This window comes from Bos indicus x Bos taurus, chromosome 5 (genome assembly GCF_003369695.1).
Source record: "Bos indicus x Bos taurus breed Angus x Brahman F1 hybrid chromosome 5, Bos_hybrid_MaternalHap_v2.0, whole genome shotgun sequence".
NCBI classification, from domain to species: domain Eukaryota; kingdom Metazoa; phylum Chordata; class Mammalia; order Artiodactyla; family Bovidae; genus Bos; species Bos indicus x Bos taurus.
The window spans coordinates 92837426-92860166 of record NC_040080.1 but is presented as its reverse complement, the minus strand read 5'-3'; the positions used below and the strand labels follow the sequence as shown (position 1 = coordinate 92860166).

Sequence of the window (22741 nt, the reverse complement as noted above, 5' to 3'; positions counted from 1 at the left end):
TATAGGAAAAGCAATAGGTATTTTGCTTTCTGGGATCTCTGGCTAGTGAGTGAAACACCATGGGAGAAGAACTCTACATTTCACAACGAGCATTACATGGAGAACCTTTGTGTGAGTTGCTGACTAACTCCCAGCTCAGTGAGTTGAGACTAGTCTTACTATACTCAGAGCTGTCAAAGCTGGAAGGCAGGAGAAATTTTCCCTGACTAAAGGAAACCAAATATGCAATCTTCACATTTTACAACTTTTCTAATAAACCAGATGTGATCTCACTCTTTGTAAAGCCTGGCCCTTCCCAACCTGCAGGCTCACCTTCCAGGACTCAGCCCAGCCCATTTTCTCCATATATAAGCTGCTGCTGGGAAGCTCCTCTTACAGACCTGCTCCTCTCAGCTCTGCACTGCACCCCTCGCTCCTTCCTCAGTCTCTGCTTCTTCAGGAACCATGTCTTGCAAATCCACCGTGAAGACCCAAAGCATCAGCCGCAGGGGCTTCAGTGCCGGCTCAGCCAGAGTCCCTGGGGTGTGCCGCTCTGGCTTCAGCAGCGTGTCCCTGTCCCGCTCCAGGGGCAGTGGCGGCCTCGCTGGAGTGTGTGGAGGAGCTGGCTTTGGCAGCCGCAGCCTCTATGGCCTGGGGGGCTCCAAGAGGATCTCCATCGCAGGGGGCAGCTGTGTCATCGGTGGTGGCTATGGCGGCAGAATTGGAGTTGGCTATGGCTTCGGGGGTGGAGCCGGGAGTGGATTTGGTTTTGGTGCTGGGGCTGGTAGTGGCTTTGGGCTCGGTGGTGGAGCTGGCTTCGGAGGTGGCTTTGGTGGTCCTGGCTTCCCTGTGTGCCCCCCTGGAGGCATCCAAGAGGTCACCGTCAACCAGAGTCTCCTGACTCCCCTCAACCTGCAAATCGACCCCACCATCCAGCGGGTGAGGACTGAGGAGCGGGAGCAGATCAAGACCCTCAACAACAAGTTTGCCTCCTTCATCGACAAGGTGAGCTGGGAGCATCTGCCCTAGTGGGGATTGCAGAGTGCCCAAGAGAGCCAACTAAGAGACCTGTTCTACCGGAGGGGAGACTCGGGGGAGAGGAGGGTGGGACTCAGGCGAGCTCTCCAGTGGGATACAGGACAGGCTACATGTGGACCCCAAGTAGAAGGTGATGGAAATCATTTATAACTACTCATCCCTCACATGGCCACATTCCTGCCAAGGAAATAGTCACAGTTCTTGACAATCCTGAAGGAAAGAACAGAAAATAAGAGAATGCAATGAGATGGCTTGATCTTCTGGATGGTCTAAGAAAGTTAAAAGGGTATTGCAGTGGAAACTGCATTTGAGTCATAGATGGATGCTGGATGGAGGAAAGAAAGCAAAAAACAAAAGGGAGTTTGAGGAAAAACAACTCAAGTATATATCCATAAGGGACTTTGTATCAGCCGGATTCATGCACTATATGGGAAACAAGATTAAATTCAATCATTATAGAATTGGAATCTAATCATTAGATTATAAACATCTGATATCCCTTTAACTGAGGCATGTGCTTTGTAAAAGCTCTGTGCAATAGGAGAAAAATGCTATGATAAAATACATTTGTGCTTGTTCTGGTCACGAGGAAGACAGGAAGGGTTGAAAGTCACTGACTGACAGTCTCCATAAGTGAGAGGGAGGGAACATCTGACAGCTCCTTGGGGAAACTTGGCCATGAGATCTGTGTGGTGTAAAGCTAAAGAGTCAGGGGAGCAGAACTGTCAGCCTCTGTACAGGCTCTGGAGCAGCCCAGCACCACCAGACCACCAGATCAGCCTGGGGACTTGTCAACTCACAGATAACCATCTTGTTTCCCTGCAGGTCCGATTCCTGGAGCAGCAGAACAAGGTCCTGGACACCAAGTGGACCTTGCTGCAGGAGCAGGGCACCAGGACTGTGAGGCAGAACCTGGAGCCTTTGTTCGAGCAGTACATCAACAACCTCAGGAGACAGCTAGATAGTATCCTTGGGGAGAGAGGCCGCCTGGACTCGGAGCTCAGGGGGATGCAGGACACGGTGGAGGACTTCAAGAACAAGTGAGTGACAGGAGAGAAAACACCTTAGATTCCTGAAGCCCACACTTCAGTCTGTTAGATGACCAGGTCCAAATGAGGGCATGATTCTTAATAAAACATGTCAGTAGACATGACATTACAGTTGTTACTAAACACAAACCCTGAAGAACAAAAGGGCCATAAAAGTTGAATGGGAAGAGTAATGGAGTAAAGAAATTAGAAACCACAAATTACAACCTTCAGGCTTATTGACAAAAGTCTCATTTGTATATATCCATTCTGGGAAGCGGAGATCCCAGGCTGCTTTTTCTTGTATCATCTTCACCCCTGACTCAATTGGATTTTATTCCTTTTAATTCCAGATACGAAGATGAAATCAACAAACGCACAGCAGCAGAGAATGAGTTTGTGAAATTGAAGAAGGTGAGATTGAGTCAGATCAGGGGTTCATGGCCCTTTCCTGAAGGAGAGGATTCTGAGAAAAGAATCACTGAGGAGACTAAAACAGGAGCAGACTGTGTAGGGGGGCTCATCTGATCCCAGGCTGTTTGCTTCTTCCCCAGGATGTGGATATTGCCTACATGAACAAGGTTGAACTACAAGCCAAAGTAGACGCTCTCACAGATGAGATCAACTTCCTAAGAACCTTCTATGATGCTGTAAGTATCTCTCCACATTCTGTTTTATTGCCTTTAAAAAGATTTGTGAGGAGTGGAATATCTCTGGTCTGCTGCTGCTGCTGCTAAGTCGCTTCAGTCGTGTCCGACTCTGTGCGACCCCATAGACGGCAGCCCACCAGGCTCCCCCATCCCTGGGATTCTCCAGGCAAGAACACTGGAGTGGGTTGCCATTTCCTTCTCCAGTGCATGAAAGTGAGAAGTGAAAGTGAAGTCGTTCAGTCATGTCTGACTCCTAGCGACCCCATGGACTGCAGCCCACCAGGCTCCTCTGTCCATGGGATTCTCCAGGCCAGAGTACTGGAGTGGGTTGCCTTTGCCTAGGTACCTCTAAACATCATGACCAAAGATAATCGGATGATCTCTTGTTCTGTAGGAACTGGCTCAGATGCAAACCCACATCTCAGACACTTCTGTGGTCCTCTCCATGGACAACAACCGCAGCCTGGACCTGGACAGCATCATCGCTGAAGTCAAAGCCCAATATGAGGAGATTGCTCAGAGGAGCCGGGCTGAGGCTGAGTCCTGGTACCAGTCCAAGGTGAGTGGTGAGGCGGCAGCTGATGAAGAATCCCTGTGCCTCCTCTGTGAACATCAATGAGGCTGTAGACTTCAGTGCGGAACCTACAACTAAGAAGTGGGGGACCTCTCAGGGTAGACCTTTTGGGTAATTATGCCGGAGTCTCGTAGGTCAAAGAACCCAAGTTAAGATGAAAGCTAATGTAGATCAAGGTGAGTGACTTTTGTTTTAGCTTTATTTCAATGTTGACTCTCAGCAAGAGTACAGAACATTGCTTGTCCTGAAGAGAACCAGTCAGTCAGTGGTCTTACCAAGAATGATGTGTGATTAGTGAAGAGCGTCAATGACCTAGTAACACTAGTTTTCTTTAAATGTCTTATGGAAAACCATTAGATTCTATTTTGAAAACCTTGATTAGTGTCCTGTGAAGCCCATGGACAGCCCCCTTGTCTCCCTCTGGTTCACAGTACGAGGAGCTGCGGGTGACGGCGGGCAGACACGGGGATGACCTGCGCAACACCAAGCAGGAGATCTCTGAGATCAACCGCGTGATCCAGAGGCTGAGATCTGAGATTGACCACGTCAAGAAGCAGGTACAGTGGGGACCATGGAAGAGAAAAGCATTCTTTCCTTCCTAGACCATCAGGTATCATCAACCATCATGTGGGAAATTTCTGGGAACTGAGGGAAAAGCAGGGAGAGAAGGCCATGTATTTCCTCTCTGGGAGAGTTTCCCCAGGTTAGAGAGATGGAGCCCAACTCAAGAGCAGGAAACAAACTCAAGATAGGCCGAATCTCTACTGGTCACTGGGACAAAGGTACAGTCTACAGGCATTGAAATGAGATTCCACAAGGGGAGTGATTGAGTTGATAATTCAAGATGCAAGTTGACAAAGAAAAGTTTAGGACAGAAAGTGTGGAGAAGAATGCTGCATATATGCTCAGATTCATTATAAAAAGAATCTGAGAAAAGACACAGGAAAAATGAGGGTTGTCCAAAACTGTGAAGAGGAAGGAAGGCAAAGTCTTGACAGCTTAAGATGAAATCATCTCCTCACTGAGGATGTTTGTGGCTTTCTATAAGTTAATGTACATCCATATGAACTTACCGAAACTGTCAACATTCAACACAAGTCAGTGGGTCCATTTCTTCCTTTGTTCCCTGGTCTTTGGTCTGCTGTGGTATTGTCTAGCCCCATCATCATTTGGGTGGTTAACACAGAAGGGAATAGAATTTCTCAAGGTGCTCCTAGAATAGTTAAGGTTTGCAGCACCGAGAAAAACTGGACAAAACAAATCAAACCTCCATTTCCACGAGATCTGGGCTCTAGAGCTCTTCCTCACTGGGAAAGTAGAACTATGTTTCCTCTCCCCTGGAGTCCAGATTCAGGTTCCTCTGCCCTCCTCTCCTCTAGTGTGCCAGCCTGCAATCCGCCATTGCCGATGCCGAGCAGCGTGGGGAGCTGGCCCTCAAGGATGCCAGGAGCAAGCTGGCTGACCTGGAGGACGCCCTGCAGAAGGCCAAGCAGGACATGGCCCGGCTCCTGAAGGAGTACCAGGAGCTCATGAATGTCAAGCTGGCCCTGGACGTGGAGATTGCCACCTACAGAAAGCTGCTGGAAGGCGAGGAGTGCAGGTGAGTAACTCACACAGCCTCCGCAATCATCTGGCTCCATCTCCAAGAAGTCCTGCCAATGAGCCCAAGTGGAAGGCGCTCTAGCAGTGGTCATAGTGCTACTCCCAGGACAGCACTGAGAAGGCAGGGTCCAGGGGACTCTCCTCACACGGAGGTTTCCCATGCGGGGCCAGCTGTGGCTCTGGGTCTCATTGTGGCTGTGTCTTCTCTCTCCTAGGCTGAGTGGGGAAGGCGTTGGACAAGTCAACATCTGTAAGTACCTTCACCTGCCCCCATCCCTTGCCCCTGTGTCCCTCTGACTGGACTCTGTGTGGCAGAGTGAGCTCACCCTCTTGTCCTGACCTTGTCCCTTTGCCTCCACAGCCGTGGTCCAGTCCACTGTCTCTGGTGGCTATGGTGGTGCTGGTGGCTATGGTGGTGCCAGCGGTCTCGGCAGTGGCTTAGGCGTGAGTGGAGGAAGTGGCTACTCCTACAGCAGCGGTCACAGCCTTGGAGGTGGCTTCAGTTCTGGCAGTGGCAGAGCCATAGGGTGTGGCTTCGGCTCCTCTGGGGGCAGCAGTTCCACCATCAAATACACCACCACCACCTCCTCCTCCAGCAGGAAGGGCTACAAGCACTGAAGTCCTGTCATGGGCTCAAGCTCCCACAATGTCTCAGGCTCCCTCTCCAGTTTTACCACCCTCTCCTCTAGTTGCTTCCTATCTTCTACTCTCTTCATCTCTTACTTTAATTTAGAACTGAAGTTATTGAGTGCCTTCATCTCCCTCTGCCAATACCTGCTCTACCTGAGCTTCCACTGTTCACCATCGGAAATTAACTATTTGGTCCTAGTCCAGACAGGGAATCCTCCTTGCTTTCCACTGGCCCAGGAAGTCCCGTCTCAGAGGTGTTGTGATCCTCCATTTCAGTGATTGTGAAAGCAGAAGTGACTGGTTCTTTGATGTACAGGGTCTGTATCTCCGTGTTGCTTCCTCTGCTCTTTGCTCACTTGTATTGCTAAATAAAGCTGATTTATCATATAATGTGTGGTTTCACATAGCTTTTCTTTGTCGCCAATGGATCTTGAGGTTTTCATCTGATAAATGCCTTCCCAGGAGTGAAGCATACTCCCAGTCCCCGTTGTGCTTCACTCTCCTCCTTTAGAGAACTTCAACAGACAGCAATTTAACATCCTGATGCCAGGAGTCCTCCGAGAACAGCTTGGCATGTGGAATGGGAGGGATCTGGGTCCATCACAGTAAAGTCTGGTTTTACTGCTCAGATTAGGTCTCAGCAGTTTAGTTTCTCTGACTTGTCTCTATGATTCTACCTCCTTCTGCCACAGTAGTTATCCATATTCCTCAGAGAATCATATTACAGTCTAATTAGATCAGAAGAACACTGACCAGAGTGTAAGATGTCTGATTTATATTTTAAATTGCCTTATGACCATAAGCCTGACAACATGTGTCAGGTGTAATTTAAAAGTATATACTTCTGAACTGAAAGTATGCTTTTAGCAATGTATCCTGAGGAAACAGTACAAATGCAAGGACTTGTACTTCTGGGATATGAATCCCAATAAAGTTTCACCTGGGAAATAATGGAAACATTGGTTAATTTCCAGGATCTACAGACTCAGAAACAAAATGCAGGTGCTGATTTTTTTAAGTATGGAGACAAAATAGGAATGGGAAGGCCTTTTTCCTCACCCCAAAAGCCTCTCAGAGAGACTCAAAGAGGTCGGGTCTTTGCCACTCCAAAGACATGGCCTTGCATTCTCTCTCAGCTGTGTCTTGGCTTCCTTTGACTTTCTGAATGGGTAAGGAAATTCTCATGATACAGTGCAAGGTTGGTCTGAGAGTCAGGCAATGTTCCTGAGATTTAGTAATTGTTTCCAGTCTGTTTTGTCTGCAGCCCTAATCTCAGATGATGTCTCTGGAGAATCCACCTAATACCATGCAAGTTCTCTTCTGAAGAATCGAGGAGATATGTCTGATTCCACAAATGGGGAGGAGTGTAAGCAAAGGCGATTCTGGAGCATCTTTCAGTGGCAAAAAGTGAAGAAATAGTCACAGAAGACACTGAAAGAGCTATTAGTAGACAAACTGAAACTTCTTGAGCCATACATAAATAGATAAATAAATAATATTTGGATTAAAGCCCAATTATGAAATAATTATTCACGATATCTACATCGAGAAAACAGACTGGCAGGGTTCCTCAAAACTTTCTAAGTCATGAAGACAAGGAAAATCTGAAAACTCTGTTAAGCCAGGAAGGGTCTAAGGAGACACAATGACTAAATGAAACATAGTTATTATGGAAAACGTTAAGGCAAGGGGTTCAAGTATCATCTGTATTTTTTACTAATTTTCATATAAAATTATAAAACAAACAAGGTAAAGAAAGAGACAGAGTCACAAAGAAACAGAAAGACAGTTGGAGGGACAGAGATACAGAGAAATCATTGAATGGCTAATGATAAAACAATAATATTGACAATCTCATGTTGGTTTTAACTCCAGTAAACTGTATTTTTTTAATCTGTGCACTTCCTAAATGTTTTGATGTTGAACCTTGTTATTGCAAAAGAGAAAGTGTGTTCCCCATGATGTCCTCACTGTATGACATCTGAAATTAAATGTGGTTACTATTTTGGTAGTAAGGAAGAAAAGGATCAATCTCTTGATTAACGTGCATGAGATTAAAGCTTTCAGATTGATTTCTTTTGCTCTTTGAGGGCTGAATAGGAAGAAACATTTTTTCTGTTGAAACAGTAAAGTCTTGCTTTTGAAGTAAGGAAGGACTTGGCAGTACCAAAGGTTGTTAGATACTAGATTTGACTCCTAAGGAGGCTAGTCAATTGCTTCCTCCAGTACAGGGTCAAGGTACCTGGAAAATACAGAAAATACATCTTTTTCATAACAATCTCAAATAGAAGAACTTTTCCTACTTAGAAGCTATATCCAAAGTTCACCTTACCTGAATCTTCTGTGATCCAGGATGATCACTTGTGAGCCATACAAGGTAGATTATAGCTATGTTGGCTAGAATCCCCAGCACAGACTAATGAATGACATCACAGTTCGTGGGGGCACAGACTGTGGCACAAGCAGAAGAGGGAACATTTCCAAAGGTCCTGAAAGCAGATTGGTCTTCTCTGCCCGCTGCATGCCCCAGGAAGCATTTCCTACAGACTCCGTGCTAACTATCTCTTCATCATACTTGTTCTTGAGAATAGCTAACAGTAGACCTCAGGATGGGAGGAAAAAGGTGTTGAGGAGTCCGTCTTTGAGAGCAACTGGATATCTTGGACCATGACTTTCTCTAGGTCATCTCTTCTCTTCAAGGCTGTCACCTTGAAGACTCCAGGGATCTCCCTTCAACACTAGAAAGGGAGTTCAGTTCAGTTCAATTCAGTCACTCAGTCATGTCCGACTCTTTGCGACCCCATGAATCGCAGCACACCAGGCCTCCCTGTCCATCACCAACTCCTGGAGTTCACTCAAACTCATCGAGTTGGTGATGCCATCCAGCAATCTCATCCTCTGTTGTCCCCTTTTCTCCCACCCCCAACCCCTCCCAGCATCAGGGTCTTTTCTAATGAGTCAACTCTTCGCATGAGGTGGCCAAAGTATTGGAGTTTCAGCTTCAGCATCAGCCCTTCCAATGAACCCCAGGACTGATCTCCTTTAGGATGGACTGGTTGGATCTCCTTGCAGTCCAAGGGACTCTCAAGAGTCTTCTCCAACACCACAGTTCAAAAGCATCAATTCTTCAGTGCTCAGCTTTCTTCACAGTCTAACTCACATCCATACATGACCACTGGAAAAGCCATAGCTTTGACTAGACAGACCTTTGTTGGCAAAGTAATATCTCTGCTTTTGAATATGCTATCTAGGTTGGTCATAACTTTCCTTCCAAGGAGTAAGCGTCTTTTAATTTCATGGCTGAAATCACCATCTGCAGTGATTTTGGAGCCCAGAAAAATAAAGTCTGACACTGTTTCCACTGTTTTTCCATCTATCTGCCGTGAAGTGATGGGACCAGATGCCATGATCTTAGTTTTCTGAAAGTTGAGATTTAAGGAATTTTTTCACTCTCCTCTTTCACTTTCATCAAGAGGCTTTTTAGTTCCTCTTCACTTTCTGCCATAAGGGTGGTGTCATCTACATATCTGAGGTTATTGATATTTCTTCCAGCAATCTTGAGTCCAGCTTGTGCTTCTTCCAGCCCAGTGTTTCTCATGATGTACTCTGCATAGAAGTTAAATAAGCAGGGTGACAATATACAGCCTTGACGTACTCCTTTTCCTATTTGGAACCAGTCTGTTGTTCCATGTCCAGTTCTAACTGTTGCTTCCTGACCTGCATTCAGATTTCTCAAGAGGCAGGTCAGGTGGTCTGGTATTCCCATCTCTTTCAGAATTTTCCACAGTTTATTGTGATCCACACAGTCAAAGGCTTTAGCATAGTCAATAAAGCAGAAATAGATGTTTTTATGGAACTCTCTTGCTTTTTTGATGATCCAGCAGATGTTGGCAATTTGATCTCTGGTTCCTCTGCCTTTCCTAAAACCAGCTTGAACATCTAGAAGTTTGCAATTCACATACTGCTGAAGCCTGGCTTGGAGAATTTTGAGCATTACTTTACTAGCGTGTGAGATGAGTGCAATTGTGCGGTAGTTTGAGCATTCTTTGGCATTGCCTTTCTTTGGGACTGGAATGAAAACTGACCTTTTCCAGTCCTGTGGCCACTGCTGAGTTTTCCAAATTTGCTGGCATATTGAGTGCAGCACTTTCACAGCGTCTTTCCGGATTTGAAATAGCTCAACTGGGATTCCATCCCCTCCACTAGCTTTGTTCGTAGTGATGCTTTCTAAGGCCCACTTGACTTCACATTCCAGGATGTCTGGCTCTAGGTGAGTGATCACACCATCATCATTATCTGGGTCATGAAGATCTTTTTTTGTACAGTTCTGTGTATTCTTGCCACCTTTTCTTAATATCTTCTGCTTCTGTTAGGTCCATACCATTCCTGTCCTTTATCGAGCCCATCTTTGCATGAAATGTTCCCTTGGGATCTCTAATTTTCCTGAAGAGATCTCTAGTCTTTCCCATTCTGTTGTTTTCCTCTATTTCTTTGCATTGATTGCTGAGGAAGGCTTTCTTATCTCTCCTTGCTATTCTTTGGAACTCTGCATTCAGATGCTTATATCTTTCCTTTTCTCCTTTGCTTTTTGCTTCTTCTTTTCACAGCTATTTGTAAGGCCTCCTCAGACAGCCATTTTGATTTTTTGCATTTCTTTTCCATGGGGATGGTCTTGATCCCTGTCTCCTGTACAATGTCATGAACCTCCATTCATAGTTCATCAGGCACTCTGTTTATCAGATCTAGTCCCTTAAATCTATTTCTCACTTCCACTGTATAATCATAAGGGATTTGATTTAGGTCAAACCTGAATGGTCTAGTGGTTTTCCCCACTTTCTTCAATTTTAGTCTGAATTTGGCAATAAGGAGTTCATGATCTGAGCCACAGTCAGCTCCAGGTCTTGTTTTTGCTGACTGTATAGAGCTTCTCCATCTTGGCTGCAAAGAATGTAATCAATCTGATTTTGATGTTGACCATCTGGTGATGTCCATGTGTAGAGTCTTCTCTTGTGTTGTTGGAAGAGGGTGTTTGCTATGACCAGTGCGTTCTCTTGGCAAAACTCTATTAGCCTTTGTCCTGCTTCATTCCGTACTCCACGGCCAAATTTGCCTGTTACTCCAGGTGTTTCTTGACTTCCTACTTTTGCATTCCAGTCCCCTGTAATGAAAAGGACATCTTTTTTGGGTGTTAGTTCTAAAAGGTTTTGTAGGTCTTCATAGAACCGTTCAATTTTAGCTTCTTCAGCATTACTGGTCGGGGCATAGGCTTGGATTACCGTGATATTGAATGGTTTGCCTTGAAAACAAACAGAGATAATTCTGTCGTTTTTGAGATTGCATCCAAGTACTGCATTTCAGACTCTTTTGTTGACCATAATGGCTACTCCATTTCTTCCATTTCTTCCAAGGGATTCCTGCCCACTATATCTATATAGTAGATATAATGGTCATCTGAATTAAATTCACCCATTCCAGTCCATTTTAGTTCGCTGATTCCTAGAATGTCAACATTCACTCTTGCCATCTCCTGTTTGACCACTTCCAGTTTGTTTTGATTCATGAACCTGACATTCCAGGTTCCTATGCAATATTGCTCTTCACAGCATCGGACCTTGCTTCTATCACCAGTCCCATCCACAACTGGGTATTGTTTTTGCTTTGGCTCCATCCCTTCGTTCTTTCTGGAGTTATTTCTCTACTGATCTCCAGTAGCATATTGGGCACCTAGCGACCCGGGGAGTTCCCCTTTCAGTATCCTATCATTTTGCCTTTTCATATTGTTCATGGGGTTCTCAAGGCAAGAATACTGAAGCGGTTTGCCATTCCCTTCTCCAGCGGACCACATTCTGTCAGACCTCTCCACCATGACCTGCCCATCTTGGGTGGCCCCACGGGCATGGCTTAGTTTCATTGAGTTAGACAAGGCTGTGGTCCGTGTGATCAGATTAGCTAGTTTTCTGTGATTATGGTCTCAGTGTGTCTGCCATCTGATGCCCTCTCGCAACACCTACCGTCTTACTTGGGTTTTTCTTACCTTGGACGTGGGGTATCTCTTCACGGCTGCTCCAGCAAAGTGCAGCCGCTGCTTCTTACCTTGCATGAGAGTTATCTCCTCACAGCCACCCCTCCTGACCTTGGACATGGGGTTGCTCCTCTCGGCCGCCTCCCCTGACCTCAAATGTGGGGTAGCTCTTCTTGGCTGCCGCCCCTGACTTCAGACATGGGGTAGCTCCTCTCAGCTGCTCCTGTGCCGATACAGCAGAAAGGAAGTAGCAGTGGGAAATCATCCTCTTTTGTCTTACAGGCAGGTCCACTCAAATGTGCCATTTTCTCCAATACTCTTATTGTCCACAGTCTTCTCATGCAACGGTAGCAACCCCTTTTTGAAGTGCATTGCCATCCATATCTGTACTTCCTCACTTAAGAAACTTCTCTCCAACCAATGTAATCATGGAAAATCTGTTTTTCCTGCTTCTATTTGGAACCACAAGGCTAGAGTTAATCTGGAATCTCATATTGTTGTGAAAGGGAAAGATACTCAGCTGTGTCCAACTCTTTGCAACCCCATGGACTACACAGTCCATGGAATTCTCCAATCTGGAATACTGGAGTGGGTAGCCTTTCCCTTCTCCAGGGGAATCTTCCCAACCCAGGGATAGAACCCAGGTCTCCTACATTGCAGGCAGATTCTTCACCAGTTGAGCCACAAGGGAAGCCCAAGAATACTGGCGTGGGTACCCTATCCTTTTTCCAGTGGATCTTCCTGACCCAAGAATCAAAATGGGTCTCCTGCACTGCAGGCCAATTCTTTACCAACTGAGCTATCAGGGAAGCCCAGATATCAGGTTTGTTGTATGATAGAGCGAATAAGGAATATGCCATTCAGAGCTAAGCTTTTCAGATATAGTAAAAAGAAATATAGTTATAAAATCATCCTATATTCTCCCATTTGAATTTGAAATATATCTAAAAACTTCTGATTTAAGTATTTTCTAATATGTTTTCACATATTTCTAGATCTGTATTTTGAAAAGACTTCAAACCTAGAAGAACCCAGTAACAATGAACATCCATAGCATACAAATTCTAGCTTATAAATATCATTTCCCAATAAAAGGCACCTTAGCTACTCACAGAAATGACTGATTCCATGTCTGCTGCAAGGTAAGTACAAGGTAACTTGAGACTTCTCGTCCTTATCAACAAAGAAGCTTTCAGAACCCAATGGGGCCCTGTCAAAAGGACCCAGAAGAAAATCTGAACTCAAGTGGCATAAAATGGGACAGTTTAAGTACCCCAAAGGTTTAATGCCTGCATTGGACAGAAACATATTGAATATATTTTTTGAACTATGGATTTACAACCATACAAAACCAAAATAACATTATATTTGGAAATTATGGTGGTCCCAATTCACTGTTATGAAAATTACAAAATTATATGAAAGAAGCACTTATTCTGCCTTTCCTGTCTGAATAAAATACATATTACTATCTAAAAAATAAACAATAAAGATTTCTTCTTTATAGATGACTCCCAACTGATAAATGAGGAGAGATGTTAAATTCAAAATTACAAATTTGCAACCTCTAATGAATAATCAATGTGGGACTTGACCAATGAATGGTAAAATATTAGATGACAAATTTATTTGGCACTTTTTAATGGAGGGATAAGGATGGAACTACAGCTCTACTACAGATCAGTCTTAACATCACTAAACTGGACAGCTAGTATTATGTTCCTCACAAACTGAGGCAATATGGGCTCACAGGACCAACTGGGACATAATCTTACCTGAAACAATGGGAAAAGTCTAATTAACTCATGTAACTACTATATATGGAGAAGGCAATGGCACCCCACTCCAGTACTCTTGCCTGGAAAATCCCATGGACGGAGAAGCCTGGTGGGCTGCAGTCCACGGGGTCACGAAGAGTCGGACACGACTGAGCGACTTCACCTTCACTTTTCACTTTCATGCATTGGAGAAGGAAATGGCAACCCACTCCACTGTTCTTGCTTGGAGAATCCCAGGGACAGGGGAGCCTGGTGGGCTACCGTCTATGGGGTCGCACAGAGTCGGACATGACTGAAGCGACTTAGCAGTAGCAGCAGCAGCAGCAACTACTATATAGGAAAAACTGGGGTTAGAAGTTATGTGGCACCAACAGGAAACAACGAACCAAATCAAGGGTAGACATACTAGAGAAAAAAACAATTTTTCTACAAATCAGTGGTGTTAAAAAGGGATCTATTACAGTATGAAAGAATCTTAAGAGACCCAAGAATCTAGTTAGGATGTTGCTTCTAGTAAACCAGCATAAAAAGACATCTTGAAATAATCAGAGAAGTGTGGACATAAATGGACATTCAGTTTCATTATGAAGCAACTGTTGCTACAGATACAAAACTGTTATACAGTTAGATTAAAAAGTCATCCTTTCTTAGGCATGCTTACAAATACTGACAATTGAAATGACTTAATGTCTTAATTTTCTTGACAATACATCAACAAAAAGGTGAAGATTTCAATAAGAGAAGTAGGGGGATTAGATGAGACAATACTGAGAAATATGGATAAGTGTTTAACCTGGGAGATTGGTACATGGCTGTTTACATACTATTCTCTCTCATTGTATCCACTGGACTTCCAATGATACAAATTTTGATTAAGTAGTAAAAGAGGTTGTTTCACTGAGAAGAACACTAATATATTTGGGAATGAAATTTCTGATGATGGTAAATCTGATGTATCATAGACAACTTTCAGGTGACCCCATCAGGCTTAGGAGGGGGGCCCTGAGCAATGATGTCTTCATTGAACCCAATAGTTTTCATGCAGGGCAAGAAAGGAAAAGTAATATTTCTAGCAGCAATTATTACTTAATATTTTAAATGCTATGTGTTTTAAATATAAATATATGAATGGGAAACTTCTGAATGTAGCTGAAATGGAGGCATCTTTCTTTCTTAGAAATTGCCTTAAACCAAACAAGGAGAACAAGAATCATAAAAGTAATCTCCACCCTCAGCCACCAAAAGGAAAACATCTTAAATTCCTTCAATTAAAAAAAAAAAGAATACAAAATCCTTCCTACAGAAAGAGAGAAAACAATCACAGATGTTGGGAAAATTCAGAGAGAAGATGTCTTCAATGCACATCTCAGAAAATCCAGTGAAGAACACTCTCGAAAACAGACGGATCAAAACTAAACAATGTGGGAAACATAGAAGAACAGTACACAAAGCTAACCCTGAGGTCTCCCGTTGCCAGGCACCTATGACTCATGCAACTCCTACTGCGTGAATGTGAAGAACACGTCCTCAGGTGCATATCCAAGAATTGAAGAATCAGTCTTTGCAACAGTCAGAAGTGGGTGCGTGGGCTATAGGCAGAGCCTATTTGCGCTGAAGTTTCAAGACACAGGGAAGGCAGGGTTGGGTAAGGAATCAGAGGCAATGCCTATTGGCAGCTTGTTGTTGGAGAAGCAAAGAAAACAGACTGAACTGTGAGCCACTCTGCAGACATCTTCCTTGGCTTGGATGAATTAAAATTAAAAGAACTATTTATACAGCCTGTGTCCTACTGAGAATTCCTGTTATTCTGGTTGTGGCCTGGCCTCTCCTCCCAGAAGACTGTCTGTAAAGGCAAGTCCAGAAGGATCTCAAATCATTCAGAGATGAGCCCTCATTAGGAAGGAACCATTCCAGGACCCACAAAGGACACTTCACATGAAAGCAAACAAATAAACAAGCAAACAAAAAACACAAGGAAAAGGAAAAGCAAGAGGAAACATTCAATAGCAAGAAGTCACGGTAAAATATTTCCTAAGAGGCAATGAAACAAACATAATGAAATAATAAAGCCAAGGGGCAATAGAGTGAGAAATAGAAGATTAAAATATTAGCTGGCAAACTGCAGATAAGTAGTAGAGAAAAAATAAAGGCATTGTGGAAATGAAGGCCAGGCTGAAAACAGCACAAGACCTTGCTGATGCACAACAATGGATCACAGATAAAGGTGAAGAAAACAACCCATAGGAAATAGTACTCAGAGAATGCTGCATGAGAACCGAGAGAGAACAGAGATGTGGGAGACAAAGTGCATATACCATAACTGTAAAAGAGTATATATATATATATATATATATATATATCTCACATATATGTGTATATTCAATATATATTCTCACGTGCTTCACACATGCCCTAGGAGAAGCACAGAAATATTTAAGTGAGGTGACTACAAGGATACACAGGGAATGGTAACACCTTTACCTGTCTTACTATATAGGGCTGGGAATGGCCTTGAGCATGTAAGTCGTGTATTACTTATTTGATATTTTAAAATGAATAAGTCGATGTGTAATTATCAATATTATGTATATAAATAGGCATTCTGACATTTATAACTGTAATGTTTAAAGAGATAGCATATTAAGCTTCTAGTTTGAACTGTCAGTTATAGGATACAAGAAAGACTTGAGACCACCTTAAAGAAGATGACATGATGATGCAAATTAACACTCCCACATTGGACAACAGGAAAACATAAATAAAACCATTTCTCTCTCTTTTTTTTTTTTTTCACAAATAAACTGCAAGTGGAAAGATGGAGGCAGATTTAATGACCTTCAATATTATAAAAATAGAATACATTAAATACATCACCCAAACACAAGATTTATGGAACTTGTTAGAATCCTGATTTGGAAAAGCAAGACACAAAATATAAATAACAAAAACAGACTTTTCCAAGATTAAATAAATACTTCTGGATGTTAATGAACATCTAAGTATTAAGGATATATAAAGGGTATGTGCAAAAGAGCAACTCATTTACAGATAAATATTGAATTGTATTCTAAAGATGAAAGAAGATATTTGGGAACTGCTTTTCAGTATATTAGAGTTGTAGGGAATTCCATGAGAGTGTAGAGGATATAAAACTGATCATGAGAAATTAATTTTTATAAAATCCAGTGATAGGCATACAGAGACCCATTTATATTGCAAATCTACATACCTACCTGTGGGAAATTTTGAGGAAAGCAAAAAAAAAGTCATGTTTAGCTTCTGTAATTAATGACAAACATAATAATTATTATTGTAAGAAAAGCTAGGCTATTTTGCTCTCCAGGATTTCTGGCTGGTGGGTGAAACACCAGGGCAAATGAGCCTCAGTACATTTCACACACGAGCATTACATGGAGAACCTTTGTGTGAGTTGCTGACTAACTCCCAGCTCAGTGAGTTGAGACTAGTCTTACTGTACTCAGAGCTGTCAAAGCTGGAAGGCAGGAGAAATTTTCCCTGACTAAAGGAAACCAAATATGCAATCTTCACATTTCATAACTTTTCTAATAAACCAGATGTGATCTCACTCTTTGTAAAGCCTGGCCCTTCCCAACCTGCAGGCTCACCTTCCAGGACTGAGCCCAGCCCATTTTCTCCATATATAAGCTGCTGCTGGGAAGCTCCTCTTACAGACCTGCTCCTCTCAGCTCTGCACTGCACCCCTCGCTCCTTCCTCAGTCTTTGCTTCTTCAGGAACCATGTCTTGCAAATCCACCGTGAAGACCCAAAGCATCAGCCGCAGGGGCTTCAGTGCCGGCTCAGCCAGAGTCCCTGGGGTGTGCCGCTCTGGCTTCAGCAGCGTGTCCCTGTCCCGCTCCAGGGGCAGTGGTGGCCTCGCTGGAGTGTGTGGAGGAGCTGGCTTTGGCAGCCGCAGCCTCTATGGCCTGGGGGGCTCCAAGAGGATCTCCATCGCAGGGGGCAGCTGTGTCATCGGTGGTGGCTATGGCGGCAGAATTGGAGTTGGCTATGGCTTCGGGGGTGGAGCCGGGAGTGGATTTGGTTTTGGTGCTGGGGCTGGTAGTGGCTTTGGGCTCGGTGGTGGAGCTGGCTTCGGAGGTGGCTTTGGTGGTCCTGGCTTCCCTGTGTGCCCCCCTGGAGGCATCCAAGAGGTCACTGTCAACCAGAGTCTCCTGACTCCCCTCAACCTGCAAATCGACCCCACCATCCAGCGGGTGAGGACTGAGGAGCGGGAGCAGATCAAGACCCTCAACAACAAGTTTGCCTCCTTCATCGACAAGGTGAGCTGGGAGCATCTGCCCTAGTGGGGATTGCAGAGTGCCCAAGAGAGCCAACTAAGAGACCTGTTCTACCGGAGGGGAGACTCGGGGGAGAGGAGGGTGGGACTCAGGCGAGCTCTCCACTGGGATACAGGACAGGTTACATGTGGACCCCAGGCAGAAGGTGATGGAAATCATTTATAATTACTCATGGCCCCATTCCTGCCAAGGAAATAGTCACAGTTCTTGACAATCCTGAAGGAAAGAACAGGAAATGAGAGAATGCAATGAGATGGCTTGATCTTCTGGATGGTCTAAGAAGTTAAAAGGGTATTGCAGTGGAAACTGCATTTGAGTCATAGATGGATGCTGGATGGAGGAAAGAAAGCAAAAAACAAAAGGGAGTTTGAGGAAAAACAACTCAAGTATATATCCATAGAAATACTCACCTGTAGAACCAGAAAATGAGCCTTAAGGGGCTTTGTATCAGCCGGATTCATGCACTATATGGGAAACAAGATTAAATTCAATCATTATAGAATTGGAATCTAATCATTAGATTATAAACATCTGATATCCCTTTAACTGAGGCATGTGCTTTGTAAAAGCTCTGTGCAATAGGAGAAAAATGCTATGATAAAGTACATTTGTGCTTGTTCTTGTCACGAGGAAGACAGGAAGGGTTGAAAGTCACTGACTGACAGTCTCCATAAGTGAGAGGGAGGGAACATCTGACAGCTCCCTGGGGAAACTTGGCCATGAGATCTGTGTGGTGTGAAGCTAAAGAGTCAGGGGAGCAGAACTGTCAGCCTCTGTACAGGCTCTGGAGCAGCCCAGCACCACCAGACCACCAGATCGGCCTGGGGACTTGTCAACTCACAGATAACCATCTTGTTTCCCTGCAGGTCCGATTCCTGGAGCAGCAGAACAAGGTCCTGGACACCAAGTGGACCTTGCTGCAGGAGCAGGGCACCAGGACTGTGAGGCAGAACCTGGAGCCTTTGTTCGAGCAGTACATCAACAACCTCAGGAGACAGCTGGATAGTATCCTTGGGGAGAGAGGCCGCCTGGACTCGGAGCTCAGGGGGATGCAGGACACGGTGGAGGACTTCAAGAACAAGTGAGTGACAGGAGAGAAAACACCTTAGATTCCTGAAGCCCACACTTCAGTCTGTTAGATGACCAGGTCCAAATGAGGGCATGATTCTTAATAAAACATGTCAGTAGACATGACATTACAGTTGTTACTAAACACAAACCCTGAAGAACAAAAGGGCCATAAAAGTTGAATGGAAAGAGTAATGGAGTAAAGAAATTAGAAACCACAAATTACAACCTTCAGGCTTATTGACAAAAGTCTCATTTGTATATATCCATTCTGGGAAGCGGAGATCCCAGGCTGCTTTTTCTTGTATCATCTTCACCCCTGACTCAATTGGATTTTATTCCTTTTAATTCCAGATACGAAGATGAAATCAACAAACGCACAGCAGCAGAGAATGAGTTTGTGAAATTGAAGAAGGTGAGATTGAGTCAGATCAGGGGTTCATGGCCCTTTCCTGAAGGAGAGGGTTCTGAGAAAAGAATCACTGAGGAGACTAAAACAGGAGCAGACTGTGTAGGGGGGCTCATCTGATCCCAGGCTGTTTGCTTCTTCCCCAGGATGTGGATATTGCCTACATGAACAAGGTTGAACTACAAGCCAAAGTAGACGCTCTCACAGATGAGATCAACTTCCTAAGAACCTTCTATGATGCTGTAAGTATCTCTCCACATTCTGTTTTATTGCCTTTAAAGAGATTTGTGAAGAGTGGAATATCTTTGGTCTAGGTACCTCTCTAAACATCATGACCAAGGATGATCGGATGATCTCTTGTTCTGCAGGAACTGGCTCAGATGCAAACCCACATCTCAGACACTTCTGTGGTCCTCTCCATGGACAACAACCGCAACCTGGACCTGGACAGCATCATCGCTGAAGTCAAAGCCCAATATGAGGAGATCGCTCAGAGGAGCCGGGCTGAGGCTGAGTCCTGGTACCAGTCCAAGGTGAGTGGTGAGGAATCCCTGTGCCTCCTCTGTGATCATCAGGGAGGCTGTAGACTTCAGTGGGGAAACTACAACTAAGAAGTGGGGGCCTCTCAGGGTAGACCTTTTGGGTAATTATGCCGGAGTCTCGTAGGTCAAAGAACCCAAGTTAAGATGAAAGCTAATGTAGATCAAGGTGAATGACTTTTGTTTTAGCTTTATTTCAATGTTGACTCTCAGCAAGAGTACAGAACATTGCTTGTCCTGAAGAGAACCAGTCAGTCAGTAGTCTTACCAAGGATGGTGTGTGATGGGTGAAGAGCGTCAATGACCTAGTAACACTAGTTTTCTTTAAATGTCTTATGGAAAACCATTAGATTCTATTTTGAAACCTTGATTAGTGTCCCGTGAAGCCCATGGACAGCCCCCTTCTCTCCCTCTGGTTCACAGTACGAGGAGCTGCGGGTGACGGCGGGCAGACACGGGGATGACCTGCGCAACACCAAGCAGGAGATCTCTGAGATCAACCGCGTGATCCAGAGGCTGAGATCTGAGATTGACCACGTCAAGAAGCAGGTACAGTGGGGACCATGGAAGAGAAAAGCATTCTTTCCTTTCTAGACCATCAGGTATCATCAACCATCATGTGGGAAATTCTTGGGCACTGAGGAAAAAGCAGAGGGAGGAGGACATGTCATGGTTGAGTTTCCCCAGGTTAGAGAGATGGAGCCCAACTCAAGAGCAGGAAACAAACTCAGGATAGGACAAATCTCAGCTGGTCAGCGGTTCATCCACAGAGTCTAGAGGCATCAAAATGAGATTCCATAAGGAGAATGATTGAGTTGGGGATGCAAGACACACGTTGGCAAAGAAAAGCTCAGGCTAGAAAGTGCAGGGGAAGAATGCTGTAAATATGCTCATACTCAATGTGAAAAAGAATCTGAGAAAAGACACAGGACAAATGAGGTTGTTCAAAAAAATCTGTGAAGTGAAACGAAGGTGAGGTCTCAAGAGTTTGAGATAAAATTGTCTTTCAGGGAGGATGTTTGTGGTTTTGTAGAAGTTATTGTACATCCATGTGAACTTATCCAAAGTTCAACATTCAAAACTAGGCAGTAGGTCTATATCTTCCCATGTCCCCTGGTCTTCAGTCTTCTGTGGTATCTTCCAGCCCCATCATCATTAGGGTGGTTAACACAGAAGGGAATACATTTTCTTAAAGGACTCCAAGACTAGTTAAGGTTTGTAGAAAGGAGAAAAACTGGACAAAACGAATCAAACCTCCTTTTCCACGAGATCTGGGCTCTAGAGCTCTTCCTCACTGGGAAAGTAGAACTATGTTTCCTCTCCCCTGGAGTCCAGATTCAGGTTCCTCTGCCCTCCTCTCCTCTAGTGTGCCAGCCTGCAATCCGCCATCGCTGACGCTGAGCAGCGTGGGGAGCTGGCCCTCAAGGATGCCAGGAACAAGCTGGCTGGCCTGGAGGACGCCCTGCAGAAGGCCAAGCAAGACATGGCCCGGCTCCTGAAGGAGTACCAGGAGCTCATGAATGTCAAGCTGGCCCTGGATGTGGAGATTGCCACTTACAGGAAGCTGCTGGAAGGCGAGGAGTGCCGGTGAGTAACTCACACAGCCTCCACAATCATCTGGCTCCATCTCCAAGAAGTCCTGCCAATGAGCCCAAGTAGAAGGTGCTCTAGTGGTGGTCATAGTGCTACTCCCAGGAGAGCACCGAGAAGGCAGGCTCCTGGGGACTCTCCTCACACGGAGGTTTCCCATGCGGGGCCAGCTGTGGCTCTGGGTCTCATCGTGGCTGTGTCTTCTCTCTCCTAGGCTGAGTGGGGAAGGCGTTGGACAAGTCAACATCTGTAAGTACCTTCACCTGCCCCCATCCCGTGCCCTTGTGTCCCTCTGACTGGATGCTGTGTGGCAGAGTGAGCTCACCATCTTGTCCTGACCTTGTCCCTTTGCCTCCACAGCCGTGGTCCAGTCCACTGTCTCTGGTGGCTATGGTGGTGCCAGCGGTCTCGGCAGTGGCTTAGGCGTGAGTGGAGGAAGTGGCTACTCCTACAGCAGCGGTCACAGCCTTGGAGGTGGCTTCAGTTCTGGCAGTGGCAGAGCCATAGGATGTGGCTTCGGCTCCTCTGGGGGCAGCAGTTCCACCATCAAATACACCACCACCACCTCCTCCTCCAGCAGGAAGGGCTACAAGCACTGAAGTCCTGTCATGGGCTCAAGCTCCCACAATGTCTCAGGCTCCCTCTGTTGCTTTGCACTCTCCTCCAGTTGCTTTATCTTTCCTGCTTCCTTTTCTTACTCCTTGAATTAAAACTGAAGTTGCTGAGTGTCCTCATCTCCTCTCTCCCAAAACCTGTTGCAACTGAGCTTCCATTGTTCACCATTGGAAGGTTGTTACTTGGGTCCTAGTCCAGACAGGGTAATCCCACTTACTTTCTACTGGCCCAGGAGATCCCATCTCAGAGATGTTGTGTTCCTCCCTTGCAGTGATTGTGAAAGCACAAGTGACTAGTTCTATGATGTACAGGATTTGTATCCCTGTGTTGCTTCCTCTGCTCTTTGCTCACTTGTATTGCTAAATAAAGCAGATTTATCATATAATGTGTGGTTTCACATAGCCTTTCTTTGTCACAAATGGTTCCTGAGGTTTTCACGTGACAGATGAAGCATACTTCTCAGGCATGAAGCACACTCCCCACCCCCATATGCCTCACTCGCTTCCTGTAGAGAACTTCAACAAACAGCAGCTTGGGATACTGATAATCAGCTTTCTCTCACAGATACAATTTAATCCAAATGTTTGGCAAGTGTAATGGGAGGACTCTGGTCCAGCATCACGTATACTCTGCTTTTTATTGTTGGGGCCAAGTGTAATCAATTAGTCTCTCCTCCTAAGACCACTCAACCCACACTCAAGGGGTCAAGTCTTAATGTTCATTTCAGGAATCATGTTTCTGGCCCATCAGAGCAGAACAACATTTAGCAATTAAATAGGATATTTGATTTTTATTTAGAGTTAACTTCCTAACAACAAACTTGCCTGAGAAAGTATATCAAGGATAATTAAAGCGTATGTACTTTTGAACCAAAATTCTATTTCTGTACATGTATCCTGAAGA

General features: G+C 44.7%; 1 protein-coding gene across 3 annotated transcripts; it reads left to right on the top strand.

Annotated features, from left to right (window-relative positions):
• The first annotated feature begins 374 nt into the window (after positions 1-374).
• On the top strand, positions 375-22223 carry LOC113893174 (keratin, type II cytoskeletal 6A). 3 transcript variants are annotated; one of them, XM_027542950.1, is made up of 10 exons: positions 375-984; positions 1843-2057; positions 2399-2459; positions 2600-2695; positions 3090-3254; positions 3701-3826; positions 4649-4869; positions 5087-5121; positions 5233-5274; positions 21608-22223. In XM_027542950.1, exons 1-10 carry the CDS (start codon positions 445-447, stop codon positions 21820-21822), a joined length of 1716 nt encoding a protein of 571 aa, XP_027398751.1. In that variant the 5' UTR covers positions 375-444; the 3' UTR covers positions 21823-22223. The 3 variants fall into 3 exon arrangements, with proteins under 3 accessions (XP_027398751.1, XP_027398750.1, XP_027398752.1); XM_027542949.1 differs by having other exon boundaries at positions 5233-5526; positions 21860-22223; XM_027542951.1 differs by lacking the exons at positions 375-984; positions 1843-2057; positions 2399-2459; ... (4 more) ...; positions 5087-5121; positions 5233-5274 and adding exons at positions 17006-17599; positions 18484-18698; positions 19040-19100; ... (3 more) ...; positions 21000-21220; positions 21438-21472 and having other exon boundaries at positions 21584-22223.
• Positions 22224-22741: the final 518 nt, after the last annotated feature.

Bases quoted from the DNA above. Each gene is read 5' to 3' on its own strand.
- LOC113893174 (XM_027542950.1), top strand. From the start codon at position 445: ATGTCTTGCAAATCCACCGTGAAGACCCAAAGCATCAGCCGCAGGGGC. The intron at 3,827-4,648 runs GTACAGTGGGGA...CCTCTCCTCTAG, and splicing joins TTGACCACGTCAAGAAGCAG to TGTGCCAGCCTGCAATCCGC. The intron at 4,870-5,086 runs GTGAGTAACTCA...TCTCTCTCCTAG, and splicing joins CTGGAAGGCGAGGAGTGCAG to GCTGAGTGGGGAAGGCGTTG.